This window comes from Fundulus heteroclitus, chromosome 11, assembly GCF_011125445.2.
Source record: "Fundulus heteroclitus isolate FHET01 chromosome 11, MU-UCD_Fhet_4.1, whole genome shotgun sequence".
NCBI classification, from domain to species: domain Eukaryota; kingdom Metazoa; phylum Chordata; class Actinopteri; order Cyprinodontiformes; family Fundulidae; genus Fundulus; species Fundulus heteroclitus.
The window spans coordinates 26,463,100-26,476,328 of NC_046371.1; the positions used below are offsets into that span (position 1 = coordinate 26,463,100).

At 42.2% G+C, this 13,229-nt stretch overlaps 1 protein-coding gene across 4 annotated transcripts; it reads left to right on the top strand.

Annotated features, from left to right (window-relative positions):
* Positions 1-12,995, top strand: LOC105929395 (ras-related protein Rab-6A). 4 transcript variants are annotated; one of them, XR_004931943.1, is made up of 9 exons: positions 1-372; positions 3,989-4,047; positions 4,130-4,183; positions 4,741-4,846; positions 5,074-5,185; positions 6,294-6,387; positions 7,601-7,694; positions 9,334-9,400; positions 11,470-11,528. XR_004931943.1 is itself a non-coding variant. In XM_036143285.1 (8 exons), the coding sequence occupies exons 1-8, from the start codon at positions 303-305 to the stop codon at positions 11,532-11,534; spliced, it is 627 nt and encodes a 208-aa protein (XP_035999178.1). In that variant the 5' UTR covers positions 17-302; the 3' UTR covers positions 11,535-12,995. The 4 variants fall into 4 exon arrangements, 3 of the variants coding, with proteins under 3 accessions (XP_035999179.1, XP_035999178.1, XP_035999177.1); XM_036143285.1 differs by lacking the exon at positions 7,601-7,694 and having other exon boundaries at positions 17-372; positions 11,470-12,995; XM_036143284.1 differs by lacking the exon at positions 6,294-6,387 and having other exon boundaries at positions 17-372; positions 11,470-12,995.
* The last annotated feature ends 234 nt before the right edge of the window (positions 12,996-13,229 follow it).

The window sequence follows — 13,229 nt, forward strand, 5'->3', positions numbered from 1 at the left end:
ACTAGGGGGCGGAATGATTGGCACTCCAACAATGTTCACATTGTGTCTAAGGAAGAAGTTATCCCGAAACGCTAGCTGCTGCTGGTGGATAGTCACAGGGAGACTGCAGGAATGCTAACTTGGCCGCAGTAGCGACCGACGACTTGTCCAACCACTGATCCGGCTGAGAGGAGAAGCCCTGGGGGCTCCCAGCGTCGCGGAGCGTTCCTTTACACGCGTGGGGAGAGCAGGACGACGCGGCGGACCTTTAATCGCTGGCATCAGCTGCTGCGGAAGCTCGGAGAGAATCGTCAGAGTCCGTCATGTCTGCGGCCGGAGACTTCGGAAACCCTTTAAGAAAATTTAAGCTGGTCTTTCTGGGCGAGCAGAGTGGTGAGTCTGAACAGCCGATTGAGAGGAGGGGGTGTTGTTCTTATCTGTGGGACGTGTTGCCGAGTTTTTAGGGCTTGTTAGCCGGCGACTGGCGCCGAGCTGCTAGCCGGCTAGCGTTAGCCGCATGACGCTGGACCGTGTTGGCACCGTGGACGCGTTGCGACACCGTCGACGGCGCGGGATCGTCCACGCTGGCTGCTTCTTGGACCGGCTCTTCGCTCCCACGTATGACTCATCCGTGAGGAAACCGACACGGTCACGCAGTGGCTCACCCTGACGCCGTGGCCCTTTAAAAAGGGAGACGTGGGAGGCTGCGGAAAACTTCCACGGCTGGTTTAGTCACCGGCCGTGGAAGTTACTATATGGGTGGATCTGCTTGTTGGTTTGTTGCGTTAGAAGGAAGCAGTCAATGTGGCTCTGATCAGTGTAGTTCTTCCACCCTGGAGGCACCTGTCTGGTTGCATTCCTGCGATCCCCCCCCTTTATCCCCCCTTTATCCCCCCTTTATCATTTAGGGGCTGAAGAGGTGAAGCTTTAGGGAGGAAGAAACCTGGATTCTTATTATTATGAGTGGGACAGATGCTGTCTAAAAACAGACCTAACTCATTTTTATGTTGGCTTATTGCAGTGTGAGCCAGGTTTATGCTGGAAAAACGGATCTATTCCACTTAAAATAAGGAAACAGGATTCCCACTTCTGTAGTTCCTATTAAAGGTCTCGATTAACACTGTTGATGTCACCCGAATGTGTTCGTGCATTCATTTTGCAGTATAGCACTGGCAGAAGCACCGCTTTCTTAGTAGAGATGCTGCAAGTCGTCCCTAAATCCCTTTATTTTAAATTAGTTCCTGTAAAGAAAGACGTTTTAATTTGATCTGAAACCTATTAAGCCCAATTATCCCTTGATCAGCAACTACTACATGTTTTGTATTATTTTTATCCTGATGTAAAAAAAAAAAAAAAAAAGCAGAAAAAATCTCCACCCTTTTCAGCAGTTCAGATTTTTCCGCTGTATTCTAAACTAGTACCTCTACCAAATATAGCTCAGTGACTAGTTTTGTGTGGGTTAGTGCTTTTCGATGATAAGTCATCCTTTGAAATTGTAATCGGCAGCTCAGACGTCAACGAAAATCAGAATTTGGTATTGACCTGGATAGGGCTGCACAATTAATCCCATTTTCAGTATAATCACAATTTAAAAAAAAAAAACGCAATTTCCAAGTCGCAGAGGTCTGCAATTTTTGGCTATGTAACAATTAAAGTGGGTTTTCCTCCACGTGGAAGGGTAGAGAGCTGCAGCAGTGAGATAATCTAATTTCATTACTTGTTTTAGAGTTTATATAATCAGACTGTTTTACCAGAAACTTTCAGGAATCTCACGGCAGCATTAAGTTCTGGTCAAGCAGTTTATTACATAGTTTTGCTTGTTGGTTGCACTTTATGTTCAACAAGGATTGATGTCCAACTCAATTAAAAGCTGTTCTATTGAATAATATTCTGATTAATAAAAAAAATTTAAAGTTCTTGATTTAAATGGTCCTTGTTTACAAACATCTTTATCTAGAGGCAATTTTTGTTGCTTGTGGTTAATGCAGAGAAAAGTCAAAATCAAATCGCAATTTTGGTTTAAATATATCGTAGTCAGAACGCGATAATTTCTGCTGCGATTTGAGACGCAGCGGCTCTTTTAGCACCTGATCTGCACAGCGATAAAACAGATTGATTTGTTTGTATATGTTTAAAAAGACACAATAAATTAAACTTCCAAAATCGTTCAGCCCTAGACCTGGAGCAGCAATGATTTCTGTTCCTTTTTATTGTTGTCGTACGCCAGTCTGCTGGATCCAACGCAGAGAGACCGGATTGCGTTGGGTTTAAATAGACAGTCAAAAAACAAGCAAATGTAAAGAGACGACCTAAAAAGACCCATGGAAGAGGTGACAGGGAGCAAATATATGGTGAACTCAAACCCTCATCTAACTGATTAACACTAGTCTCTGATTAACACTAGTCTCTGATTGAGTTATTGCTGTCTTTGTGTTTTCCTGTCTGAAAAAGATCATCTTATCTTTGAGTACGTTTTTGTTCCCTCTCACGTGTAACGTCATTTCATACCACTCAGAAAGTTAAACCAGATGCGTTGTAGTTGTCGGTCCGTAATCAGCAGCGGGTCGTCGCGGCCTCAGGACCAGTTGTGTCGACTTTAACCTCCATGTCACTTGATGCACGTTGTAACCGATAACTGTAACCCGAGCCTCGCCGCAAAGCCCAGTCTGTGTCCCAGAGGTCCGAGATGCTCTGGTTGTTAAAAAAAAAATACATACACTTTGTATCTAAACGTCCAAATAATGACTTGGTATAGAGAATAGGAACTGGGGTTAAATCTTTCTTTAATAGCAATAAGGTTGTTTTTTTATCTGAATAAATTTGAACTTACTATCAGTCTATAGCCATTCATTTTTAGCAGCACAAAGGATTATACTGTGTGCCGTAATGGTTAATGCGTCCCAGCCCCTTGTTTTTAAATATATTTCAACATGATGGCAACATTAGCTGCTTAAATTGAAACAAGAAATCTCTTCCCAGATTAGCTAAGAATAGCCTGCTTGTATGTAGAGTGGACAATTATTCAATATCAATATATATTGTGATATAATGTTATTCAATAACGGTGATGTGGACATTTCCGATATTTCAATATACATCACAGTCTATGATTACAGCGTTCGTCTCTGACTGACGTTCTGGGTTTGATGTAGTCTTGTTTTATTTATTTTTTGATGAACATGTTAAAATGTGATATTGGAGGAGTTTTGTAAACATGGGAAAATAAGTATCATGAGTTTGTACAGGCTAGTGTCAGATATCAGCTCCAAAACTGGCTAATTAGCTGGATCGGATATCGGATGATTGATGCCGATCCAGTGATTTCTTTTTTTTTTAAATATTATTATTATCATCATACACAGCAAGACAGTTACAGCGATCTGGTCAGTTCAGTTCTATGTTTGTTCATCACACCATGCTCTGCGTGATACCGATCCCAGGTATCGGACCGATATCGCGATAATCCCAGGTATCGGATTGGATCTGAAAAAACTGGATCGGCACGTCTTTAGTTCAGGCATCTGTTGTGGTCATTTTTTGCAGTCTTTCTGAGGCTTTTATTTTGCTTATATTGATATCTAATTGTATTGTATCAACCAAAATTAAGAAATATGTAGCGATAAAGTTTTGTCCCTATGGTCCAGCCCTACTTGTATGTTAGGAATTAGTGTTTTTCTGCTTATCGTTGGGGATTTTTAACGAGGTAGCGGTCAGATTTAAAATGGTCATTAAATGTTGGACTGTAGTTTTAGTTCTGAATTGTTAAGAACAAAGGTGGAAACGCTGCATTTCCTTATTCTGTCCCAGCATGAATGACACTCATTGAGCCTTTGGACTGAAGGTCAGGCCAAACGGCCCGTTCCATCTATCGACCCTGTTGCAGAGTATATTTTAATCAGCAATGAAACCCTTTAGCAGAAAGGCGATTGCTTTGACGGCGTCAACCGGCTGGATAATCTCCAACTTGAGTTTAATGTTGCTTTTTTTGTTTTCCCGTTTGTGTTTCCAGTGGGAAAGACGTCGTTGATCACCAGGTTCATGTACGACAGCTTTGACAACACGTACCAAGTGAGTCGGCCGCTGTTTGTAATCCCCGTCATCGCTGTCCGCAGCGTGTGAATCGTTTCATCGTTTCTCGTCCCTTTTTCAGGCCACAATAGGAATAGACTTCCTGTCCAAAACCATGTACCTTGAAGACAGAACAGTAAGTTTCTTTTCATTGCTCCAGGTGTTGAGGGATTCTCATGTGTCGCTCTGTGATTTTTTTTTTTTTTTTTTTTGTTTAATCTTCTCTTATGCCTTGGAAATGCGTTATATCAGGAATCTGTACCCTCTGGACAGTCCGTATTTTCACTGAGTGCTTACTCCTTCAACTTAAGTATTCTCCGTCTCCTCCCTATCCCTCCATCTATCTCTCATCCCATTTTTGAAATGAAAACACCTTACTTGATCAGGAGAAGAGGGATGATGACAAGTGAAGGGTGATTATTTATTTCCTTCCCCTCCAGGCCCAGACAGCTTGCTCTCTCTGATGGTCATTCTCTACCTGCATGTCCTACGCTCTGTCTCTTTCTCTTATACCCCCCCCCCCCCCCCATTCTTTAGTTTTCTTTCTATTTGTTTTGGCCACATTGACTTAGCTCATTTATCTGTTTTCTTTTTATTTCCATTCTCTCTTTATTTTTTATTATTTTTATGTTGTTGTTTTTTTTTCTCCTCTGTTTTTTTGTTCCGCCGTTCCATCTTCTCCCTGGCCCACAGATCAGGTTACAGCTGTGGGACACGGCGGGACAGGAGCGATTTCGCAGCCTGATCCCGAGCTACATCAGAGACTCAGCCGCCGCCGTCGTCGTGTACGACATTACAAGTAGGTGGCGCGCTGTTCGCTGTGTTTTCTTTGTTTTTTTTTTTTGTTTTTTTTTTTCGAGTGAAAAAGCGTCCGCTAAATTATGCTCCGGAGAAGTTTTGTTTATTTCAGTAGAAACAAATCCGTTGGAATTGAGGCCGACCTTTTTGATTTCTGTGACGAGATGGTTTTCCTCTCCCTAACTGTGTCGCCCCCGCCTCCCGTTTTCCTCTCCGACTCTCATTCAGACGTCAACTCCTTCCAGCAAACTACAAAGTGGATTGATGATGTCAGGACAGAGAGAGGAAGTGATGTCATTATCATGTTGGTGGGAAACAAGACAGACCTTGCAGATAAAAGGTCAGTTGTTCCTCTTTCCTCCCTCCTGTCTTTTTCCAGGTGTATTAATCGCTGCTTATTTGCGCCAACCTTACCTGAGCAGCTTTACATAACAGGAAGGTTGTTGTATTTTTGCTCTTCTTCCTGGATGTCAAAAGCAATTGTCGACTTTCTCTACTCTGCATATCTGATCTAACCGGACCCATGCCAGCTGTATGTCGCTCCGCCTAGCTTCACTCACATCCATCTGGGACCTCTCCCATAGAGAGTGATTTCTCCAACCAATTTTATTGTCTAGCCAATCAGGACGCAGGGCTGGAGTTTCATAGATGTGACGTAGTGGAGAAGCGACCGTGACGTGAGACTGTTTTGATTCAGACAGCAATGGCGGCTAGCATCGAGGAAGCAAGCGTTAACATTGATGCTGCTATTTTTATCCGTGTTGTCCAATCTACCTAATATTGTTTCATTAACAGAACATCGGAGAACGCCTCTGAAGGCTTTTGTTGGTGGAAACGATGTTTTCGCCCTTCTCCCGACCGGATTTGGCAAGTTTTGTTTTCCGGGGCGTGTCCGTGGCGGAGCGGTTAGCAGTTAGTGGTTAGCAGTTAGCGGTTAGCGCGAACCATGTTAGGAGGCCTTTAGTCCTCGACGCGGTCGGCCCGGGATCGACTCCGACCCGCGGCGCTTTGCCGCCTGTCTTCCCCCCTCTTCCTGTCAGCTCACTGTCAATAAAACACCACTAGAGCCGCAAACACATAAAAAAAAAAAAAGTTTTGTATTTTCCTGCGTCGCTCTCATCAGCGTCACGGGTTAGCTTCGGTGTGAGTGGTTGAAATAGCACGTCGATAAAGATGACAGACAAGTGGCTTATCCAATCATATGCAAGGATTTTTGATAAGGCCCAGCCTTCAATAAACGCCATTCCTATGGAGAGGTCCCAGATGGATGTGAGTGGAGCTAGGCGGAGCAAAATCCATATGGCTAGATTCAGGTTATATCTGATCAACATTTGTCTGTAATGCAAGATGGATTTTTTTTATTCTGTCTGTCCTCCTATATAAACTTGTATTTTCCTCTGTCTGGCTGTGCATCTTTCTTTTTTTTTTACCTTCCTTATCCACCGCAGGCAAGTATCTATTGAAGAGGGTGAACGGAAAGCCAAAGAACTAAATGTAATGTTTATTGAGACTAGTGCGAAAGCAGGCTACAACGTGAAGCAGGTAAGGCTGTGTCTGAGTCGTGCTCTGACGTCCTGCTGCTGGTGCTGCAGCCTTGAGCTTCTCCACCAAAAGCTTCCCTCTGGAAACGCGGCTGGGGCCGAGCTACGAGAATCATTCTGGAGCACTGTTCGTTTGAAATGCTGCCAAATGTACGAATAACTCCCAATCTCCTGGATATAGTTAAAACTCTTCTTAAATATTTAGTATCTGCAGTGCCTTGTGAAGTATTCATACCCCCTTTTACATCACAACCTTCGGAGTGTTTTGTTGGGATGTCGTGCGATACACCAACGCAAAGTAGTGCCTAAATGTGAAGTGGAAGGATACGGCAACAAGGATTTCAGCGTTTTTTTTTAAATAGCAAACAGGCTTAAATCGGACTTTTGCTCAGTTCTTTCTGAAAGCGTTTTGTCACCTATCCATGAGTCTTTGTCAATTCTGACTGCTAGCTCAAGTGTGAGCCAGCAGAATTGACAAAGACGGGCGTTTTGAAATAGATTTTCAATAGTTTGTTGAACCACATTTTGCTGCAATCAGAGCTGCAAATCTTTCGGGTTGAGTCTCTTGCGACATTTCTACAGATTCGTCTCCCCCCTCCAAGTCAGTCAAGAGCGGATAGAGCCCATCTGTTTACTTCCATGTTTGAAGTCCTGCTCCATATTCTGCCTCGGGTTGTGGTCTGAGCTTAGACTGGGTAACTTTACCTCAGAAATATGCTTCCAGCTGAACCATTTCACTGTGGCTCTAGCTGGATGTTTAGGGTTGTTTTACCTGCAGGAAGGAGAACCTCCGCCCAAGTCTTCAGCCTTTTTTGGGATCCTTCCTAACTCCGCTTTCCACTTCCCTTAAAGTTGGTCTTATGGCCCAAAAGTCCCAATAAACCACCATCAATACCTTTTTGAGGTGTAGCGGAGCGAAATGGGAAGATGTTCAAGGGGTTTCGATACTTTTGCGTCGCACTGCCCTCTGTCTCCGCAGAGCAAGCTTTAAATTTGTACTGCGAATCAGTTTACATGTCAAAAATGTCAGCGTTGCTCCGGGAGGCTTTTGGTGTTGAGCCACGGTGCCGGTAGCAGCAGGGAGGAGCACGGCTTTTTTATTTCTCTCCAATATAATCACAACCTGTGTTGTTTCTTTTCCCTCTGTCCGTCTTTGGATGTCTGTGAATGCGTGTCGTGGTGGGTGTCTTCTGTATGTCCGTTGGAACTCGCAGACAGATAACCACAGAAGAAGGAGAACAGAGAGCGAAAGAGATGAATGTTCTGTTTATTGAAACGAGTGCAAAGACAGGCTACAATGTCAAACAGGTAGAGGGTGTGCACGCTGTATGTGTGTGTGTGTGTGTGTGTGTGTGTGTGCGTCCACAGCGCTCATGCCCTGTTCTGAGTGGCTTCCGTTCGACACGCATGCGTGCCAAACACGTGCTTTAAACGGCCGCTTCCAATGAGGGGCATGAATTTGCTTTTCAAGCTCTCTCCCAACCGGTGCAGGGTAATGATTTTGGCCTCCGTTCGATCCAAAAGTCGTTCAGGATGGGTCGGAGTTTGCAAACCAACGAGCGGCCCTTCTCGATTTCCACAGCGACGGCTTATTTGTCGCTGTGGAAATCTTCGCTGCGAAGGGTGGTTTCATTTCATGCAGTTTATTGGGGATGTGCATGTTCTGCATCGTGATTTTTTTTTTTTTTTATCTCGTGAGGAATCATCAATTGATCAAAAAAGGCTTCACTGTCAGTGGCTCAGTTTCTCTGGAAAGGCACTACTACATCTTTTTTTTTTTTTTTTTTTCAGAGCTTTTGAATTATTAGATGCATGTTCATGCAGGAGCTCCAACGCAAGCGCCTTAATCGCAGTTGAATATACAGGACTGTCTCAGAAAATTTGAATATTGTGATAAAGTTCTTTATTTTCTGTAATGCAATTAAAAAACATGAAATGTCATACATTCTGGATTCATTACAAATCAACTGAAATATTGCAAGCCTTTTATTGTTTTAATATCTCTGATTATGGCGTACAGCTTAAGAAACCCAAATATCCTATCTCAAAATATTAGAATATCGTGAAAAAGTATACTAGTAGGCTCTTTAACTAATCACTTGAATTGTCTAATTAACTGGAAACACTGCAGGGTTTCCTGAGCCTTGAAAAACACTCAGCTTGGCTCAGTAAACTAAATCACAAGTATGGTAGTGGTTAAGAGACGACATAAGATTCTCACAGTAACTGGTGTACTGACCATGGCATTACTGTCCTTGATTGGCCTGCCAATTCCCCTGACCTGAACCCCATAGAGAATTTGTGGGGTATTGTGAAGAAGAAGCTGAAAGACACCAGACCCAACAATGCAAATGAGCTAAAGGCCGCTATTGAAGCATCCTGGGCATCCATAACACCTCAGCAATGCCACAGGCTGATTGCCTCCATGCCACGCCGCATTGATGCAGTAATCTGTGCAAAAGGATTCCCAACCAAGTACTGAGTGCATTAATGGACATTTTCAAATGTTTGATTTTGTTTTGCTGTTATAATTTTTTTTTACTTGGTCTGATGAAATATTCTAATATTTTGAGATGGGATTTTTGAGTTTTCTTCAGCTGTACGCCATAATCAGCGATATTAAAACAATAAAAGGCTTGCGATATTTCAGTTGATTTGTAATGAATCCAGAATGCGTGACATTTCATGTTTTTTAATTGCATTACAGAAAATAAAGAACTTTATCACAATATTCTAATTTTCTGAGACAGTCCTGTATAAAAAAACAAAAAAGCTCTGTTGGGTGTGTTCCTTTCGTCCAAGCTTGAGGTGAACTTGTGCTAAAATATATACACGCAGCATGCATGCCTTTTCCTTTTTCTTTTTTTTTTTCTTTCTTTTTTTTTTGACCGGTTCTTCTGGACCGAAAATATTCCTGACAGGATGCATCCGCTTGTCTTTCCTCCAGCTTTTCCGTCGAGTGGCAGCCGCCCTGCCTGGCATGGATACCACGCAGGACAAGAATAAAGAGGACAGTATCCTTTGTGCGCTTGTCGTTGTCTTCGCCTGACGTGACAGAGGAGTTGGGAGGTCTCCTTGCTCTCTAACGTCACCTCACATTAAATCATACGTATAATCCTTGCCACGGGGGGGGGGGGGGATATAGTGCGGCATTATGACATCTCACTCTTTTTCATTTAACCAACGAGTCTTTTTAGATTTCGTATTCCAAGGACATCCAGCTGCAGACTGTATTATTTAGCTTGGTCTAAAAGAAGCTCCTCCCCCAACGGTCTGTTGTAAAGTATAAAGAAAGTTTGCTCTGAAGGATTGTGATAAGTTTCTTTTAATGGATAAAAACTACCGGTTAGTGTATCTTAAACATATGAACAAATCATCAGCTGAAATTTAGCAGTAGTAGCATTTATACTCACTGAAGAAATGCTTACAGTGATGTTTATGGTGAAAGAGACATAAGCAACTGGAACAAAGAGCCGATCAATAACAATGGGTCATGTAAACGCGCCAGTCAGAATATTTTGATCGGATTTAGCTCAATCAGAATGAAATTCCGAATGAGTCAAGGGATTTATGCCGATCTTTAATGGGAACAGCGTCTGCCTGAGCGCTTATCCCGTTCATGTCATTCAGATTGTGGCATCTGTGCCCCACGTCGCTCATCCTGTTGACGCAGGAAGACGGATAGCTTGTGTTGCTAAGTCTGTAGCTCTATTAGCGAGAGCAGTAACGTTTTGACCACGCTTAGAACCTGCCGCAGGTTCGCTCTGCGTGCTCAGAAGACGCCGAACGAACACACATCCAGGTTTGTTTGTGTGTGTATATGTATTTATTTGTTGTTCGGTTTCAGTGTTTTTTTTGTGATCAATAAAGTTAAAAAGAATCACTTCCGCTATTTTTCTACACAAAAGGAAGTGTACAACTTCTGTTTTTATTTTATTTTTTTTAGAGAAATGTGAAGACCCTGGGTATGTCACAGTGCATTTATATTTATTCTGAATAAAGCTTACAGCACATGAACGTACGTCATGGTCGGATCAGCTGATTATGTGCCTGTATTAACAATGTATTAGGAGATTTATTTTGCTTTTTTTAATCTTACACAATTCTGTCCGATCAATCATTTTTGTTCACGTAAACATAGCTACTGCCTGACTTTATATCAAACCAACATTTTAAATCACCTTTAAATTAAAACACTAACTTTAAAGGTATACTATGCAACCGGGGTTGATTTTCCAGTGAGGCTCCCCCCAGAGGGCGAAAGTAAAAGTGCACTGTCGTAAAGATGCTCAGCTGTCCTGGTTTCTCCGTCAAGCCAGGCGCGGTTGTTTTGAGCTTAGCAGACAGGCGAACGCAACGAAAAGTGGAAAAAACGGCAGTACAAACAATGACTAACACAGTGAAAGTATGAACATCAGGCTTCCCGCAGCCGCCTTCAGTTTTATTATTATTATTATTTTTTTTTATGTTGCCGAGACGCCACCGCCTCGCCAAGCCGCGGCCGCCGCTGCCTCGCCAGTTTTATTATTATTATTTTTTATTTTATTTTTTTTTTATGTTGGCGAGACGCTACGGCCGCCGCCGCGGTAGCGTCTCGCCAACATAAAAAAAAAAAATAATAATAATAATAATAATAATAATAATAAAACTCGATATGCTTGCATGTTTATTTGACGTTAACGCACGGTTCTTTGTTGTTGCTTTCGCGCGTGCATATAGTGAATGGCAGGGCAAAAACACATGGAGTTCTCGCCGTAAAGCGAGACTTCTGTGAGTGCGGGCCGTGAGCTCTTGCAATTGCAAGTGCGGTATTTCCCCCACAGACCCCCAGGGCGGCCGAGAAAACCTTTGTTCGACCTGAAATGACTCATTTAATCGTCCAAAACGGTATGGAACACATTAATTAACTGAAAAATGTTGCATAGTATGCCTTTAAGTGAAACTTGGCTGCTTCCAGTGGCTTCATTGTAAACTCTGCTCCATGATTGTGTTCTGTTGGCAATAGTTTGTAGTTTTGTTTTCTTTTGAAACAGCCCCTTTTTTTCCTTCCTCTGTGGTGTTCCTTAACTCATCGACCCCGCAGTGATTAACATACAGTTGGAGAAGCCGCCTGAGCAGCCTGCCAGCGAAGGAGGCTGTTCCTGCTAGGGTTTCCAGCTGTGCTGCAGACGTTTTCTGGAAGCCGGTCGTTCTGTATATGCTCCCTTCACTACACCCCTCTCTCTTCCTGACTAAGAACACTACACCCGTCATCCTTGGCCGTTGTGACACCCTGCTCTTTCGTCCAGACGTCCTGAAAGCCGCATATCACTAAAACCGAACACCGCACGGCGACTGACACATGTGCTGAAACCACGGACACGCCTGGAGCTCATCCTTACACAGAGCACCCGTTTTCAGTCATTTCAGAAGAATATATCGCTGCAAGTGTTGTCTGTCATATTGGTGTTATTCTTGACTTTTTTTTCTAAACCAAACAGACAACAAATGTCTGCTGTAAGTCTTCTATCCAGGCTTGTTTTTAAGAGGGAGAATATTCTTTTAACAGATGAACATTGCTTTAAGCCTAGTAAACTGTGTGAATGTTTGTGCGCATTTGTCACTTAACATAATTTATGCTGTGGAAACACATTGGCGAGAATTTTGTAATCATTAGTGCTGAAAAAGCTTTTTTTTTTTTTAATACCTGTTTGGAAAACCGGGAGTTTATGTTGAAGGATGTCGAGTTTAATCATTATCATTTTGGTTTTTCTATAGTAAAACAATCTGTACAACTGATGCAGCTAAAATAGGGAGCCTCCTAAAAGTCAGCTAAGACCTTATAAATACTACGTTGCCTCTACTTTCAGAGGCAACTCACCTTTTCTAAGCACATAAGAGGAAAACGCATAAGAATCACACTACATGATTATAGTGCAGTATAAACGTACAACAAAAATGTCTGCCCTGTTCACTGTCCTGTACCTGCACATGTCCTCCCAGTTCCTTCTTTTATATCAACCCTTTTTCACTTAAGAGTACAGCTAAAGTCTCAGCAAACTTTTCTTTTTGTTTTGTTTGATTGGAGTTTTAGAGGATTTACACTTAAAAACCCAACAAAACCCCCATGGATGGTGGAAGAATTTGCCTTTTTAGGGTAAAAATCATAGAGGGCTTCCTTGGCATCAGCTTTATGTAGTCAGGTTTGGTATGATCTTGTCTGAATGCTTTCAAAATGTTGTTTTTTTTTTTTTGCTTTCTACTTTTTGGCTTTGATCTTTTGTCAGTGATTTATCAACATGTGTATTTAATCTACAATGACTTGAAATATTTATTTCTGTTGGATTCATACTTTTTTTTTTTTTTTTTTAAAGGCTGGTAATATTTTCCCTTGTGGTAACGAGTCCTGAATTGCTACTAAGATATGCATTGTACCAGAACAGCTTTCCCAGAATCTGTGAGAGAGTCTGCCGTTTGTCTGTCACCTCTGGGTGGGAGTTAAATCACACTGATGATATTGTGCAATTCTTGTAAGAATTTATGCAGGAGAGTCCAATATGTATAGCATAGTTGTTAACATTTTTGTCCGGAATGGTTTTAAATGAAAGAATAAATTTACACTTCTCACAACTGATGACTTTTTTTTGTCCTGCAAAAACAACCTGATAATGACCCTCACATTTGCATCTTTGATATCCTTTTTGTATACCCAATACAGTTTATATTTTGAAGAGACACAATTGTTCATAAAACTGATCGCTTGTTTGAACCAGTATCGAGGCAAACTAGAAACCCAGAGGAAATACAATTGATTCTGAGACTTCATATCTGCTACTACAACACATAACTTTATTGTGCCTTGCT